The sequence below is a fragment of the Amblyraja radiata genome, chromosome 36, assembly GCF_010909765.2.
Source record: "Amblyraja radiata isolate CabotCenter1 chromosome 36, sAmbRad1.1.pri, whole genome shotgun sequence".
NCBI lineage: Eukaryota > Metazoa > Chordata > Chondrichthyes > Rajiformes > Rajidae > Amblyraja > Amblyraja radiata.
This window is the reverse complement of record NC_045991.1, coordinates 15,368,109-15,385,363: the sequence shown is the minus strand read 5'-3', so window position 1 is coordinate 15,385,363 and position 17,255 is coordinate 15,368,109. Positions and strand designations below refer to the sequence as shown.

General features: G+C 45.7%; 1 protein-coding gene across 1 annotated transcript in view; it reads left to right on the top strand.

The window, feature by feature from the left end:
* Window positions 1-4,891, top strand: part of LOC116966236 (nuclear factor 7, brain-like) — an 87,753-nt gene extending 82,862 nt beyond the window's left edge. Inside the window, exons 4-5 of the mRNA XM_033012382.1 lie at window positions 4,616-4,638; window positions 4,738-4,891. Of these exons, the coding sequence (XP_032868273.1) occupies window positions 4,616-4,638; window positions 4,738-4,891 (177 nt within the window). The remainder of the gene's footprint in view (window positions 1-4,615; window positions 4,639-4,737) is intronic.
* Window positions 4,892-17,255: the final 12,364 nt, after the last annotated feature.

Sequence of the window (17,255 nt, the reverse complement as noted above, 5' to 3'; positions counted from 1 at the left end):
TCCTTATGGCATTAACATTGAATTCTCCCAATTTGGCTAGCCCGTGCTGTCTCCTCCCCTTCCTTAACCCTCTAGCTGTCTCCTCCCACCCTCCCATCCGCCCGCCCTCGGGCTCCTCCTCCTCCTCCCCTTTTCCTTCTTTCTTTCCCCACCCCCCATCAGTCTGAAGAAGGGTTTCGGCCCGAAACGTCGCCTATTTCCTTCGCTCCATAGATGCTGCTGCACCCGCTGAGTTTCCCCAGCAATTGTGTGTACCTTCGATATTCCAGCATCTGCAGTTCCCTTTTGAACAATCCGGGAAGGTAGTGCATTTGTGGATAACAAGGGAAACAGGGATAGTATCAAAACAAAAGAGGAAGCCTACAAATTAGACAGAACAAGCAGACTACCAGAGGACCGGGAGAAATTCAGAGTCCAGCAGAGAAGGACAAAAGACAAATTAGGAAAGGGAAAATAGATTATGAAAGAAAACTGGCAGGGAACATAAAAACTGACTGCAAAAGTTTTATAGATATGTCAAGAGGAAAAGATTAGTTAAAACAAATGTAGGTCCCTTGCAGTCAGAAACAGGCGAATTGATCATGGGGAACAAGGACATGGCAGACCAATTGAATAATTACTTTGGTTCTGTCTTCACTAAGGAAGACATAAATAAGCTGCCGGAAATAGCAAGGGACCGGGGGTTAAATGAGATGGAGGAACTGAGTGAAATCCAGGTTAGCCGGGAAGTGGTGTTAGGTAAATTGAATGGATTAAAGGCCGATAAATCCCCAGGGCCGGATAAGTTGCATCCCAGAGTACTTAAGGAAGTAGCCGCAGAAATAGTGGATGCATTAGTGATAATTTTTTATAACTCTTTAGATTCTGGAGTAGTACCTGAGGATTGGAGGGTAGCTAATGTAACCCCACTTTTTAAAAAGGGAGGGAGAGAGAAAACGTGGAATTACAGATCAGTTAGTCTAACGTCGGTGGTGGGGAAAATTCTGGAGTCAGTTATTAAAGATGGGATAGCAGCACATTTGGAAAGTGGTGAGTTCATTGGACAAAGTCAGCATGGATTTATGAAAGGTAAATCATGTCTGACGAATCTTATAGAATTTTTCGAGGATGTAACTAGTAGAGTGGATAAGGGAGAACCAGTGGATGTGTTATATCTGGACTTTCACTAGGCATTCGACAAGGTCCCACATAAGAGATTAGTATACAAACTTAAAGCACATGGTATTGGGGGTTCAGTATTGGTGTGGATAGAGAACTGGCTGGCAGACAGGAAGCAAAGAGTAGGAGTAAACGGGTCCTTTTCAGAATGGCAGGCAGTGACTAGTGGTGTACCGCAAGGCTCAGTGCTGAGACCCCAGCTATTTACAATATATATTAATGATCTGGATGAGGGAATTGAATGCAACATCTCCAAGTTTGCGGATGACACGAAGCTGGGGGGCAGTGTTAGCTGTGAGGAGGATGCTAGGAGGCTGCAAGGTGACTTGGATAGGTTGGGTGAGTTGCAAAGGCATGGCAGATGCAGTATAATGTGGATAAATGTGAGGTTATCCACTTTGGTGGCAAAAACAGGAAAGTAGACTGAATGGTGGCCGATTAGGAAAAGGGGAGATGCAACGAGACCTGGGTGTCATGGTACACCAGTCATTGAAAGTAGGAATGCAGGTGCAGCAGGCAGTGAAGAAAGCAAATGGTATGTTAGCATTCATAGCAAAAGGATTTGAGTATCAGAGCAGGGAGGTTCTACTGCAGTTGTACAGGGTCTTGGTGAGACCACACCTGGAGTTTTGTGTACAGTTTTGGTCTCCTAATCTGAGGAAAGACATTCCTTAAATTAAACAGTAACAAAACAGAATATCTCCCCATTGGCTCCAAATCAACACTTACCAAAATTACCAACAAACCCATTCTCACTATTGACGGCACCACTGTCTCCCCATCTCCTCAGGCCCGCAACCTTGGTGTGATCTTTGACTCAACCCTCTCCCTTGAGCCTCACATCCACCATGTTGTCAAAACCTCCTTCTTTCACCTCCTCAACATCGCCAAAATCAGACCCTCTCTCACACCCCCCGCTGCTGAAAGACTCATCCATGCCTTCATCTCCTCCCGACTGGAGTACTGTAACTCTCTTCTCTTTGGCATTAATTCCAGCAACATCAACCGACTCCAACTGGTCCAGAATGCAGCCGCCCGACTCATTACCCACACCAAATCCTGGCACCACATCACCCCAGTCCTCAAAGAACTTCACTGGCTTCCCATTTCCCACCAGATCATCTACAAAATCCTGGTCCTCACCTACAAAGCCCTCAACCACTTGCCCCCCCCCCCCCTTATCTCACTGACCTCCTCTCCCCCTACCAACCCTCACGGTCCCTCAGATCCATTTCAGCCGGTCTCCTCTCCATTCTGAAATCCAACCTCTGCACCTTTGGAGACAGAGCCTTCTCCAGGGCAGCTCCCAGGCTCTGGAACTCCCTCCCACAATTGATCCGAACTTCAGAGTCCCTCACCCTCTTCCAGTCCCGCCTCAAGACCCATCTCTTCACCTCTGCATACCCTTAGTCCCATGTCCTCCTCCTCTTTGCATCTCTGTCTTACTGCTCTGTTTTGTTTTGTTCTTGACTCACCATGTAAAGCGACTTTGAGTCCTTGAAAAGCGCTATACAAATAAAATGTATTATTATTATTATTATTATTATTATTCTTGCCATAGAGGGAGTACAGAGAAGGTTCACCAGACTGATTCCTGGGATGGCAGGACTTTCATATGAAGAAAGACTGGATAGACTCGGCTTGTACACGTTGGAATTCAGAAGACTGAGGGGGGATCTTATAGAAACGTACAAAATTCTTAAGGGGTTGGACAGGCTAGATGCAGGAAGATTATTCCCGATGTTGGTGAAGTCCAGAACTAGGGGTCACAGATTAAGGATAAGAGGGAAGACTTTTAGGACCGAGATGAGGAAATCATTTTTTACACAGAGAGTGGTGAATCTGTGGAATTCTCTGCCACAGAAGGGAGTTGAGGCCAGTTCATTGGCTATATTTAAGAGGGAGTTAGATGTGGCCCTTGTGGCTAAAGGGATCAGGGGGTATGGAGAGAAGGCAGGGATGGGATACTGAGTTGGATGATCAGCCATGATCATATCAAATGGCGGTGCAGGCTCAAAGGGCCGAATGTCCTACTCCTGCACCTATTTTCTATGTTTCTATGTTGAAATCTCCCATAACAACCGTAGCATTAGCTTTGGGACATTTTGCGACCAATTTTAACTCTTGATTCATCTTGCACCCCATATCCAGGCTACTATTTGGGTGACTGTAGATAAGTCCCATTAGGGTCTTTTTACCTTTACAATTCTTCAGTTCTATCCATACTGACTATACATCTCCTGATTCTATATCACTCCGTGCTGGGGACTGAGTTTCATTCCTCGCCAACAGAGCTACCCCACCCCCTCTGCCCACCTGTCTGTCTTTTCGAAAGGACGTATACCCTTGAATATTCAATTCCCAGCCCTGGTCCTCTTGCAGCCATGTCTCTGTAATTCCCACAACAAATTTCTAACTGAGCCTCAAGCTCATCCACTTTATTTCTTATACTTCGTGCATTCATAATAATAATAATAATAATAATAATATATTTTATTGTCATTACACATAAGCACAACTAGATTTGGTATGCAGCTTCCATCCGATGTCATAACTTGAATAACTAATACAATTTAGATATCCCGAGAACATGGTTTGTAAAAGAATAGAAAATAGTCAAAACAGTTCAAACAGACTAAAGTGCAGATGTGTCTGTGCGACGTGACCATCCGAGGGAGACAGTCCAGGGGGGATGGGGGGCACTCAGCAGGGCTGGTTCAGAGTCGCTATTGCTCTGGGAATGAAGCTGTTCCTGAGTCTGGAGTTTCGGGCGTAGGCCTTGTAACGTTTGCCGGGGAGAAGTAGTTCCAACAGTCCGTTACAGCGGTGTGAGGAGTCTTTATGGATGCTGACGGCCTTCCTGAGGAACCGTGTGTGGCAGATGCCCTCCAAGGCTGGTAGCAGTGTCCCAATAATCTTCTGCACTCTGTGGAAAATGCTCCTCTCCGCCTCCGTGCAGGTGAGATACCACACAGCGATGCCATAGGTTAATATGCTCTGTGGTGCAGCGGTAGAAGGTTGTCAGCAGCGTCCTTGTCATAGATAAAACTTTTAATCCATTACTCCCCGCACCATTCACATTGATGCCCATTTCACTTGGCTTTACTCCCCTATCCCTTCCTCGGCGTTCTGCCCCGTTAATTCTGGTGTCTTCTCTTTTCTTTTACTCTCTTTCCCTTGTATCTCCATTTTGTCCTCCCTTCTCCAGATAAAATCCCACGACCTGCCCGGTCTTACTCGTAAGTTGCATACTCGCAGTTATTTTCATCGACATTCCTAATACTCTCTCCCCCGTGTTCGATGTATCTACGACAATATCCACTTACTGTCTGTGTGACAGCGACAAAGCGTTGGGAATTCTCAGAGGGTATTTTGTAGCAATCTAGTGAAATACCCGCCGTCGGGATCATGACGATCCATCTCAGTCTATTGAGATTTGTGTTTTTATTTATTTCAGGAGGAAGCTGGTCGCAAGAGCAGGTAGGACATGCGTTTGACTGAAACAGTGTACGTTTTTACAGTACCGCTCAAAAAAAACAGCTAATGCTCAGTTTCTAACCAGCTGTTAAATATTTGCAGGGTTATTGATGAAACCAAACCAATGTTGGTGGTAGATAGCGCGTTGCCCATTGAAAAGTATGATCGCACCCTTTTCTACAACATAGCATTGAGCGAAACATATGATATCATCAAACGAGGTGAAACTGATACCTTTTCCATTGATCTTTTTTAAGACATCTTTATGCAATACTTATATGTGAAGATTAATGGTATTAATGGACTCTGGGGGGAAGTATCACAAAGACAAAGCAAAGATTGTTTGCATTTGAACAGATCCTTGTTCCTGGGAGAATGGGTTTGCTGTGCTGGGTGAAATTGCGTAGACTAGGCCTGTGTACTCGAGGGTTCAGGTATATTAGAGGAGAATTCAGTGAAACACAAAGTCCTTACACGGCTCAGTGGGCTGGATGCAGGGAGGATGTTTCCCTGTCTGAGGGGGTCTGGAGCCAGCGGAAACCCTCTGAATGTGAGCTGCACCATTTAGGACAGAGACAAGAAGACATTACTGCATGCTGAGACTAGGCAACCTTTAGAATTCACTGCACACCCGGTGGCTGTGCATAATCAGTCATTCAGTGCTCTTGGAGCCAGAGAGCTATGGTTGTACATTACAGAATCAGGCCATGGGCCCATCACCTCCATGTCCACCCTTTTCCCCAGCCACACAAATCCCATTTGCCCACATTAGAACCATATTAGTCTGAAGAAGGGTTTTTGGCCCGAAACTTTACCTATTTCCTTCGCTCCATAGATGCTGCTGCACCCGCTGAGTTTCTCCAACATTTTTGTGTACCTTATTCTACACCTCGTTTGCCAAATCGCAATGCCTCTTAAATATAGTGGTTACATCTGATTTCACCACCTCCTATGGCAAAATATTCCAGGTATTAACAACCATTGCTGTTCATTTTATGTTTTCATGGCTTTGATGTGAATGTAGGAGGTGTGACTACTAAGTTTGTGGAGAATGGGTAATGTTGGGGATAGCAAGGTAGTCTGTCAAAGTCTGCAGAAGGATATAGGCTCGATCATCGAAACCTTATTGTCATGCAGGGATATCAATACCGGAGGTTGCAGGTGGTTGCCGGAGGTTGCAGGTAGGGAGACTGACAAAAACCTCCGGGAACCGCACGGAAACCTTAGGCAAAGTCTCCAGAGGCTTCCGTTCATGTTTCCTAAGTGGGACAGGGGCATAAGTCTCTTTGAAGAGCAGCCACGAATGGCAACTGAAATGCAGGAGTCAATTTGTAGACAGGAACATACAAAAGGAGTTTAAAAAGATGCTATACAGTGCGAAGTGATTTGGGTTTATTCAATTGTAGTATTAGAAGCACCAAGCACAGAATTCATATAAGTCTTTCTATTCAGTTCTTGTGAATGTTACTGGTGATGCGAATTATCCAAATTCAACATCAGGGTATTAAGTGTATGTTGTATTAATCTACAAACCTACAATATTGTAAGTGGTTAAGAAGTGTTTAAGATGGAACTGCAGATGCTGGAAAATCGAAGGGACACAAAAATGCTGGAGAAACGCAGCGGGTGCAGCAGCATCTATGGAGGGAAGGAAATAGGCAACGTTTCGGGCCGAAACCCTGAGGCTCAAACCAAGTTTAAATGAACTATCACATCAAGGGGGGGGGGGGGGTATAAAATGACCCTATCTGCTGACCTATGACCTATAAATGAACAATTATCTGCTGCCTTGGGTCTACGAGACACCCTAAATGGACCCTTGGACCCATCTAGGCTAGCCTAGATATTAAAGATACCAGTTAAAACCAGGTTTAGATGGTCAATTACAGCCTTGGAAATACAAAATCACCCATTGCCTTGGTCCTACCAGATTCCCCAAATAGTCCCTGAATTGCCTAACTGGGGGGAGTTGAGGGTTTGATAGGCACAAGGCATCCACCCCCCCCCCCCCCCCCCCCTCCACCCCCCAGCGCCCCAGTTCCTCCCCCCCCCCCCCCCCCCCCCCGCTTCCCCCCCACCTCTCTCGCTTTCTCTGCCACGGGGAGGGAGTAGAGAGGGAGGGGGAGGGGGTAGAGGCAGCAGCTACCGGTCATGGAGCACAAGCCTCCCCATCGGGCACCGGGCCCCAGCTAGGCTGCCGGCGTCGTGGACCAGAGCGAGGACCGCAGTGCTCGGAGGACTGAAAAACAGCAGAGGGCTGGCAGGGAACTCACCAGCGTGACAGTCTACAACTCTGTCAGTTTCACCACCTCCAACGTGACCTCACCACTGGCCCCATCTTCCCATCTCCCCACATGTCTGCCTTCCGCAAAGACCGCACCCTCCGTAACTAAAAATGTTAATCTATTCGTAAGAAATTGATAGATGTTTAGATCTGGTAATTGAATTTTGTAATTAGCTAGAATTAGGTAACTAACTAATTATATGCTTTAATTTCAAGTCATCTAAGTAAGATTGTTTCATATTTGTTTCAGAATGCTTCAATCTATAATAACTGAACATTTATTTTAGTTCTCTTAATTTTTAAGAAAGTTATGGCCATTTGACTGTCCTCGATCACAGCTTTTGTGTTAAGTCAATGGAAAAGCAATAGGGAACAAGATGCTAATTTCCGAGTTTGAAAAATTCTTATAGAAACTTACAAAATTCTTAAGGGGTTGGACAGGCTAGATGCAGGAAGATTATTCCCGATGTTGGGGAAGTCCAGAACTAGTGGTCACAGTTTAAGGATAAGAGGGAAGTCTTTTAGGACCGAGAAACGGGAATAGTCCCCGAGGATTGGCGTACTGCGCATGTTGTTCCATTGTTTAAAAAGGGTTCTAAGAGTAAACCTAGCAATTATAGACCTGTTAGTTTGACTTCAGTGGTGGGCAAATTAATGGAAAATATACTTAGAGATAATATATATAAGCATCTGGATAAACAGGGTCTGATTAGGAACAGGCAACGTGGATTTGTGCCTGGAAGGTCATGTTTGACTAATCTTCTTGAATTTTTTGAAGAGGTTACTAGGGAAATTGACGAGGGTAAAGCAGTGGATGTTGTCTATATGGACTTTAGTAAGGCATTTGACAAGGTTCCTCATGGGAGGTTGGTTAAGAAGGTTAAACTGTTGGGTATAAATGCAGGAATAGCAAGATGGATTCAGCAGTGGCTGAATGGGAGAAGCCAGAGGGTAATGGTGGATGGCTGTTTGTCGGGTTGGAGGCAGGTGACTAGTGGGGTGCCTCAGGGATCTGTGTTGGGTCCTTTGTTGTTTGTCATGTACGTCAATGATCTGGATGAAGGGGTGGTAAATTGGATTAGTAAGTATGCAGATGATACCAAGATAGGGGGTGTTGTGGATAATGAAGAGGACTTCCAAAGTCTACAGAGTGATCTAGGCCATTTCGAAAAATGGGCTGAAAGATGGCAGATGGAGTTTAATGCTGATAAATGTGAGGTGTTACACCTTGGCAGGACAAATCAAAATAGGACGTACATGATAAATGGTACGGAATTGAAGAATACAGTTGAAAAGAGGGATCTGGGAATAACCGTGCATAGTTCCTTGAAGGTGGAATCTCATATAGATAGGGTGGTAAAGAAAGCTTTTGGTATGCTAGCCTTTATAAATCAGAGCATTGAGTATAGAAGCTGGGATGTAATGTTAAAATTGTACAAGGCATTGGTGAGACCAAATCTGGAGTATGGTGTACAATTTTGGTCGCCCAATTATAGGAAGGATGTCAACAAAATAGAGAGAGTACAGAGGAGATTTACTAGAATGTTGCCTGGGTTTCAACAACTAAATTACAGAGATAGGTTGAATAAATTAGGTCTTTATTCTCTGGAGCGCAGAAGGTTAAGGGGGGACTTGATAGAGGTCTTTAAAATGATGAGAGGGATAGGCAGAGTTGACGTGATCAAGCTTTTCCCTTTGAGAATAGGGAAGATTCAAACAAGAGGACATGACTTCAGAATTAAGGGACAGAAGTTTAGGGGTAACATGAGGGGGAACTGCTTTACTCAGAGAGTGGTAGCGGTGTGGAATGAGCTTCCAGTGGAAGTGGTGGCGGCAGGTTCGTTGGTATCATTTAAAAATAAATTGGATAGGCATATGGATGAGAAGGGAATGGAGGGATATGGTATGAGTGCAGGCAGGTGGGACTAAGGGAAAAAAGTTGTTCGGCACGGACTTGTAGGGCCGAGATGGCCTGTTTCCGTGCTGTAATTGTTATATGAGATGAGAAAATCATTTTTTACGCAGAGACTGGTGAATCTGTAGAATTCTCTGCCACAGAAGGTAGTTGAGGCCAGTTCATTGGCTATATTTAAGATATGGCCCTTGTGGCTAAAGGGATCAGGGGGGTATGGAGAGAAGGCAGGGATGGGATACTGAGTTGGATGATCACCATGATCATATCGAATGGCGGTGCAGGCTCGAAGGGCCGAATGGCCTACTCCTGCACCTATTTTCTATGTCTATGTTTCTATGACTTTTTTTTTAATACTGAAGATATGAAAGTGAATTAGGTGACAAATTAAACTTCTTTTTTTGCTTTATCTTTTGGGATAAATTGCAGACTTGATTTTTAAAATCTCAAAAATTTGTAACATTGCTTGATGGGGGCACGCACATTGAATTCTCCCAGTTTTGTTAGCCCTTGCTGTCTCCTCCCCTTCCTACCTCTCCTTCAGCCCTCTGACTGTCTCCTCCTCCTTTATCCGCTATTCTCCCCGCCCCCCACCAGTCTGAAGAAGGGTTTCGGCCTGAAACCTTGCCCATTTCCTTCGCTGCCTAGATGCTGCTGCACCCGCTGCGTTTCTCCAGCATTTTTGTCTACCTTCGATTTTCCAGCATCTGCAGTTCCTTCTTAAACAAATAACATTCACCAAAGATCCTATAGCTCCGAGATGGGATCTTTGCTGCCGCATGGAGTCAGTCGCATACTGGTGGGACAGGCCTCGTAAACACTGCCTCGTTAACCTGCCGTCACTCATGAGCGCGCTCCAGTTAAAGCTCCATTCACAAAATCATTTGTTCTCTCTGACGTCACCGGGCCGCCCACTAACGTGTGATTGGCCGCCCGTGATCACGATGGCCCGCCCGCTGACGCGTGATTGGTCGGCCCAGATCTGGATGGTCCGCCCCCTTAAGCGTGATTGGTCGGTCCAGATCACTATGATCCGCCCCCGGATGCGTGATTGGCCGGCTGAGATCATGATGGCCCGCCCACTGTCGCGTGATTGGTCGGTCCAGATCACCATGTCCCGCCCACTGACGCGTGATTGGTCGGCCCAGACCAGGATAGCCCGCCCCCCCCCCCCGCTGACCGCGCGATTGGCCCGCGCCATCCCTTCTCTCCAGGGATCTCAAGTCAAGTCAAGTTTATTCGTCACATACACAGACCCAGAGATGTGCAGTGAAATGAAAAGTGGCAAATCCTCGCGGACTTTGTGCAAAAAGACAAACAACCAAACAAACTATAAACACAATCATAAACACACACATATTATTTTACATATTAAATATTGGAAGGAAAAACGTTCAGTAAAGTTAGTCCCTGGTAAGATAGGAGTTTACAGTCCGAATGGCCTCTGGGAAGAAACTCCTTCTCAACCTCTCCATTGGCTATTTCCATGCCTGACCTGTTCCGCTGAGTTATAGACCCAGAGACAGACAAAAAAACAAACAACCGTGCAAGCTATTCATTCACACATGGTCAGTATCTGTACATTTAATAGTGTTATTTATTCATGCGGTGACTTCGACTTCTGTACATTCATCACCTATCGTTCCAGAGAGTACTCGTGGGAAAACGTTAAAACGCGTGCAAAGGTTGTAATTTGTCTGTACACAAAAAAGCTGGAGAAACTCAGCGGATGCAGCAGCATCTCTAATGAGCGAAGGAAATAGCCAACGTTTCGGGCCGAAACCCTTCTTTACTCTGATGGTGGGTGGGGTGCGGGGAGAAGAAAGGAAAAGGGAGGAGGAGGAGCCCGAAGGCTGAGGGAGAAATAGGAAGGGGAGGAGACAGCAAGGGCTAACAGAATTGGGAGCATTCAATGTTCATGCCCCCAGGATGCAGACTCCCCAAGCGGAATATGAGGTGCTGCTCCTCCAATTACCGCTGGTGCTCGCTCTGGCCATGGAGGAGACCCAGGACAGAGAGGTCGGATACGGAATAGGAGGTGGAGTTGAAGTGCTGAGCCACCGGGAGGTCAGGTTGGTTAAAGCGGACCGAGCCGAGGTGGTCGGCGAAACGATCGCCAAGCCTACGCTTGGTCTCAGACTCTGCACAATAACATCACTTCAATACCAGACACTGCAATGAAGAAGGGGCCTCGTCCCGAAACGTCACCCATTCCATCTCTCCAGAGATGATGCTTGTCCCGCTGAGTTACTCCAGCTTTTTGTGTCTATCTGCAGTTCCTTCTTATACGCTCGATTTTTATTTAATAATCTCATGTGTAAACTTGAATTCAATGATTCAATTATACTCTATTGTCACGTGTACCTCGTGACTGTGGGATTATTTTCTTTTGCATGCAATCCGGTAAAATACAGACCTCGCCTCCTCCATGGCCAGAGTGAGTCCCACCGCAAATTGGAGGAGCAGCACCTCATATTTCACTTGCGTAGTTTGCACCCCAGCGGTATGAACATTGACTTCTCCAATTTCAGGTAGTCCTTGCTGGCCTCTCCCCTGCCAAGCTCTCTCACATACCACTGTCTCCGCCTCTTCCTTTCTTCTCCACCCCCCTCCCCCACCCCCATACCAGTCTGAAGACTGGTGATAACATCACTTCAATACCAGACACAATAACATCACTTCAATACCAGTCACTGTAATGAAGAAGGGGTCTCGACCCTAAACGTCAACCATTCCTTCTCTCCAGAGATGCTGCCTCACCCGCTGAGTTTCTCCAGCATTTTTGTCTACCTTCGATTTTTCCAGCATCTGCAGTTCTTTCTCAAACAATCATACTCTATTGTTCAATGTACCTCGGATCAGTGAAATGCCTTGTTTTTGCCAGCAATCCGGTAAAATACAGATCTGACCTGGGCGGTAAAGTGGGCGCCGACTAGGTTGCGAGAAGTTCATGGAACAGTCTATATTTCCCCGCAGCAGCGAACCAGGCCCCGCCGCACCAGGCAACCTTTCCACCTTCACCTTAACCCTATGTCCTCTGGTACTTGATGCCCCTCCTCTGGGCAAGGGGCTCTGTGCGACTACCCGATCTGTTCCTCTCATGATTTTTTTACATCTCTTCTAAGATCATCCCTCATCATGGAAAAGCAGCAAACATAATCAAATAATTGTTCTACCCCGGTCATTCATTCTTCTCACTGTTCTTGTCGGGCAGAAGGTACAGAATCTTACGAGTCTCAGGAACAGCCTCCTTCCCTCTGTTAGCAGGCTTCTGAATGATCCTTCCATAAGCTAGACATTGTGTGTTGAAGGGCCTGTTCCTGTGCAGTATTGATGACGTCTTGTTTTCTCTGTTGAGCGGCAGTGCAAGGTTGATTTTCTGACCAGTGGAGCTTACTTTACTTTAGATATACAGCATGGAAGTAGGCCCTTCGGCCCACCGAGTCCACATCGACCATCGATCACCAATTAGTCACCAATCACTTGGTCTCTGTTATCCCACCTTCCCGTTCACTCCCAACATACTTGGGGCAATTTACAGAGGGCCAATTACCCTACAAACCCGCATGTCTTTTGAATGTGGGAGAAAACCGGAGCACCCGGAGGAAACCCACGCGGTCACAGGGAGAATGTGCACGCTGCGAACAGTGAACATGGTCAAGATCGAACCCGGGTCTCAGGCCCCGTGAGGCAGCGGTTCAATCTGCTGCTCCATATTACCTCAGAAATATTAACCCTTCCCTCTCCAGATACTGTACACTGCCCGACCTGCTGAATGCCGACAACGCTTTCTGTATTTTTGTTGGCATTTTATGGTCAGACTCATGTTCCAATCACCCATTTAACTGGAACAACTTTAGTTTAAGGGAATGAAATTTACCCGAAGCTGATTACAAATGACATCGGCTTTCTGGTCAGGGCTGTGATTGACGGGGCTGAGCTCCGCCTCCCATCAGCCTTGCCCCGCCCCTTTCATTGATTGTTCCACAGCTCCGGGCTCCCCCGGGTCCTAAAGCCCGTCCACACGTTGTTGTCCAGCCTGACTTACCTCCTCTGGCAGCTTGTTCCATTTCCCCACGACCTTCTGTGTGGAAATATTGTTCCTCAGGTTCCGATTAAATCTTGCACCTCTCACCACAAACCTGTGTCCTCTAGTTCTCGACTCCACTACTCCGGGTAAAAGACTGTGCATTCACCCTATCCGTTCACCTCTTGATCCCATGAACTTCAGCCTCCGGCGCTCCAATTAATTACTGCAGGGCGTCAGCAGTTTCAGCGAATGGGAATACGTTTTGAACCAGGAAGTGGAGGTTAAAATGGCTGCGAAAGACCCGGTCGAGAGTTGGACCGAGGAGATACTTTGTCCCATCTGCCTGGATTTCTTCACCTCAGGGTGAGTCGGGCCTTGGCGAGACTGTCTGAGAAAGCTCGAACACTGAGCCTGAATCGGACAGAGAAGGAAAGTAAACTTCAGTGCGAGGAACATCAGGAAGTACTGAAGCTGTATTGTGAAACTGACAAGAAGCTGATCTGCCTGGTTTTTGCAGCTGGGCGGGAACACAAGTCTCACAGCTTCATGCCGGTTAAAGAAGCTGTTGAAACCTGCAAGGTAAAATCAAACAAATTTTGATCGCATCATTGTTTAATTCCATCTTTATAATCACTTTTATTCTCTGATTTTCAATCACAATCCCAGGATCAGACGAAATCTTCCATCCAGTCTCTCACAAAAAAGCAATCAGGGATCCAGCGAATGGAGCAGCAACAGAAACAGAAGATTTCTGGAGTTCTGGTGAGGCTTTTAAGTTTCGATTTCCTGATCTTGTGTAGATTTTATCCCTGTGATGCGTGTAATAATAGGGCAGCGCAGTGACACAAGTAGTGCTGCTGTCTCCTAGTTCTGGTGAGCGGGTTCGATCCTGACCTCGGGTGCTGCCCGTGTGGTTCATGCCTTCTCCCTGTGACCGCGTCGGATTCCTTCCACGTCCCCAATACACGCTGGTTCAATGGTCAATCGGTGACTGTTATAATCCCTGGGAAAGTGGGTGGTGGATGGATAAATGGGAATTAATGGGCACGTGAAAAGGAACAGGCAGCAGGGAATTGTATTGGGGGTAGAGGATTGATGGGTTATAACATTACCCTCACGACATTTCGTGATGTCTGAAGAAGGGTCTCAAGCATCACCCGCTGAGTTCCTCCAGCATTTTTGTCTACATTAGACAAACTATTGAATTGCCAAAGCTAATAAAACATGCACAGGCCAAATGTCACCGTTAAAGTCGTGAGGAAACACAACCAGTGACATTATATATTAATCTTCACCTTTTATTTCACAGGAACAGTCACACAGCCTTCAGTCCAAGATCACATCCCAGTATGCTGAACTGCACCAGATTCTCACTGAGAAAGAGCAGTGCACACTGGCAGATATCCGGGAGGAAGAGAGGAAGATTCTAAATACAATGGAGACAAATCTTGGAAACATTCAAGAGAATTTAAAATCCATTCAGGAGGAACTCTTAAAGTTGCAGCAACAGATGGATCAAAAAGACAGTGTGGTGTTTCTGAAGGTGAGGGGTTACACTACAGTTTGGTGAAGTGAAAGTACAGTCACAAAATGGTGGGTGACATTTCAGAAATAAATGCTGCATTTACCAGTAATTGAGAACTGGGTAAATGTTTAATCTGTTCCAGCTGTTGTTGTTCCTAAACTAATTGGCCTCCCGTATAATCTATGGGATCTCAGGAATGCCTGGCCGGAATGTAGAGAGATGTTTGTATTCTGTAGCGTTTGGAACAACGACGGGTGATCCTATATCTGATCCCAAGGACCACGAATGGACAGAGGGCAGTAAATCTCTGGGATTCTCCAACCAAGAGACTCTGAGAGGGGTCACAGTTTAAGGATAAGGGGGAAATCCTTTAAAACCGAGATGAGAAAAACTTTTTCTGTGGAACTCTCTTCCACAGAGGGTAGTTGAGGCCACACAGTTCATTGGCTATATTTATGAGGGAGTTAGATGTGGCCCTTGTGGCTAAAGGGATCAGAGGGTATGGAGAGAAGGCAGGTACGGGATACTGAGTTGGATGATCAGCCATGATCATATTGAATGGCGGTGCAGGCTCGAAGGGCCGAATGGCCTACTCCTGCACCTAATTTCTATGTTTCTATGTAAGACGTATTTAAACCAGAGGCAGATACATTTTTGAAAATTCGGGGGATTGTAATTGAAGGGAATGGGGCAAAGAGGAGGAGTTCAGTCCTGGGCTAGATCACCCATGACCACATTGTGGGGATTAACATTGAAATCTAAAATGTGGCGCACACATCATCTATATCCAGTTCCCATCAGCAGTGGGTGGTCACCTTGAGGGAATTTGCTCTGTTTGTTTTGTCCACCTTGTTTCACCATAGAATGACATCCCATTCTACATCATAGACAGGCCATTTGGCCCATCCTATCCAGTCAAGATTTCTGCTCCACTCATCATCCCTCCTATCTATTCTCCACACCCGGTAACTATATCCCAAATTCCATGAGCCCTAATGTGTTTACCCCACTGTTAATCCTGGCTAAATTGGACCAGCCAGGACTTCAAAATGGGGTTAAGTTTCAGGGTTTGCTGGGAGATTCGGTCAAATTGGAATTGCTCTCTGGGACTGGCTGCGAGAGATGCCAGGAAGTCTGGAACTTAGATACAATTTGCAAGCAAAGAATGGGAATCCTTGCAAATCCTGTCAATCTGGTACAAAATGCATAGAATGGATTGGATGGCTGCAAACCAGACATATACCTTGTAAATAGCTTGTAAATAATGTTGCAGAGTCTGACTCTGCTAAGTGTTGATTGGATGAGGTGTTGAGCCTTGTCTGAGAGTTCTGTTCATCGGGGTAAATGTTTCCAAGTTGACTTCATCTTGAAGTCGGTTGTGAATACAATGTATCGAATTGTTGTATCATTAGGTTAACCATATAACATATAACAATTACAGCACGGAAACAGGCCATCTCGGCCCTACAAGTCCGTGCCCAACAACTTTTTTCCCTTAGTCCCACCTGCCTGCACTCATACCATAACCCTCCATTCCCTTCTCATCCATATGCCTATCCAATTTATTTTTAAATGATACCAACGAACCTGCCGCCACCACTTCCACTGGAAGCTCATTCCACACCGCTACCACTCTGAGTAAAGAAGTTCCCCCTCGTGTTACCCCTAAACTTCTGTCCCTTAATTCTGAAGTCATGTCCTCTTGTTTGAATCTTCCCTATTCTCAAAGGGAAAAGCTTGTCCACATCAACTCTGTCTATCCCTCTCATCATTTTAAAGACCTCTATCAAGTCCCCCCTTAACCTTCTGTGCTCCAGAGAATAAAGACCTAACATTCAACCTTTCTCTGTAACTTAGTTGTTGAAACCCAGGCAACATTCTAGTAAATCTCCTCTGTACTCTCTCTATTTTGTTGACATCCTTCCTATAATTGGGCGACCAAAATTGTACACCATACTCCAGATTTGGTCTCACCAATGCCTTGTACAATTTTAACATTCCATCCCAGCTTCTATGCTCAATGCTCTGATTTATAAAGTCTAGCATACCAAAAGCTTTCTTTACCACCCTATCTATATGAGATTCCACCTTCAAGGAACTATGCACGGTTATTCCCAGATCCCTCTGTTCAACTGTATTCTTCAATTCCCTACCATTTACCATGTACGTCCTATTTTGATTTGTCCTGCCAAGGTGTAACACCTCACATTTATCAGCATTAAACTCCATCTGCCATCTTTCAGCCCATTTTTCCAAATGGCCTAAATCACTCTGTAGACTTTGGAAATCCTCTTCATTATCCACAACACCCTCTATCTTGGTATCATCTGCATACTTACTAATCCAATTTACCATCCCTTCATCCAGATCATTGATGTACATGACAAACACCAAAGGACCCAACACTGATACCTGAGGCACCCCACTAGTCACCTGCCTCCAACCCGACAAACAGCCATCCACCATTACCCTCTGGCTTCTCCCATTCAGCCACTGTTGAATCCATCTTGTTATTCCTGCATTTATACCCAACAGTTTAACCTTCTTAATCAACCTTCCATGAGGAACCTTGTCAAAGGCCTTACAAAAGTCCATATAGACAACATCCGCTGCTTTACCCTCGTCAATTTCCCTAGTAACCTCTTCAAAAAATTCAAGAAGATTAGTCAAACATGACCTTCCAGGCACAAATCCGTGTTGCCTGTTCCTAATCAGACCCTGTTTATCCAGATGCTTATATATATTATCTCTAAGTATCTTTTCCATTAATTTGCCCACCACTGAAGTCAAACTAACAGGTCTATAATTGCTAGGTTTACTCTTAGAACCCTTTTTAAACAATGGAACAACATGCGCAGTACGCCAATCC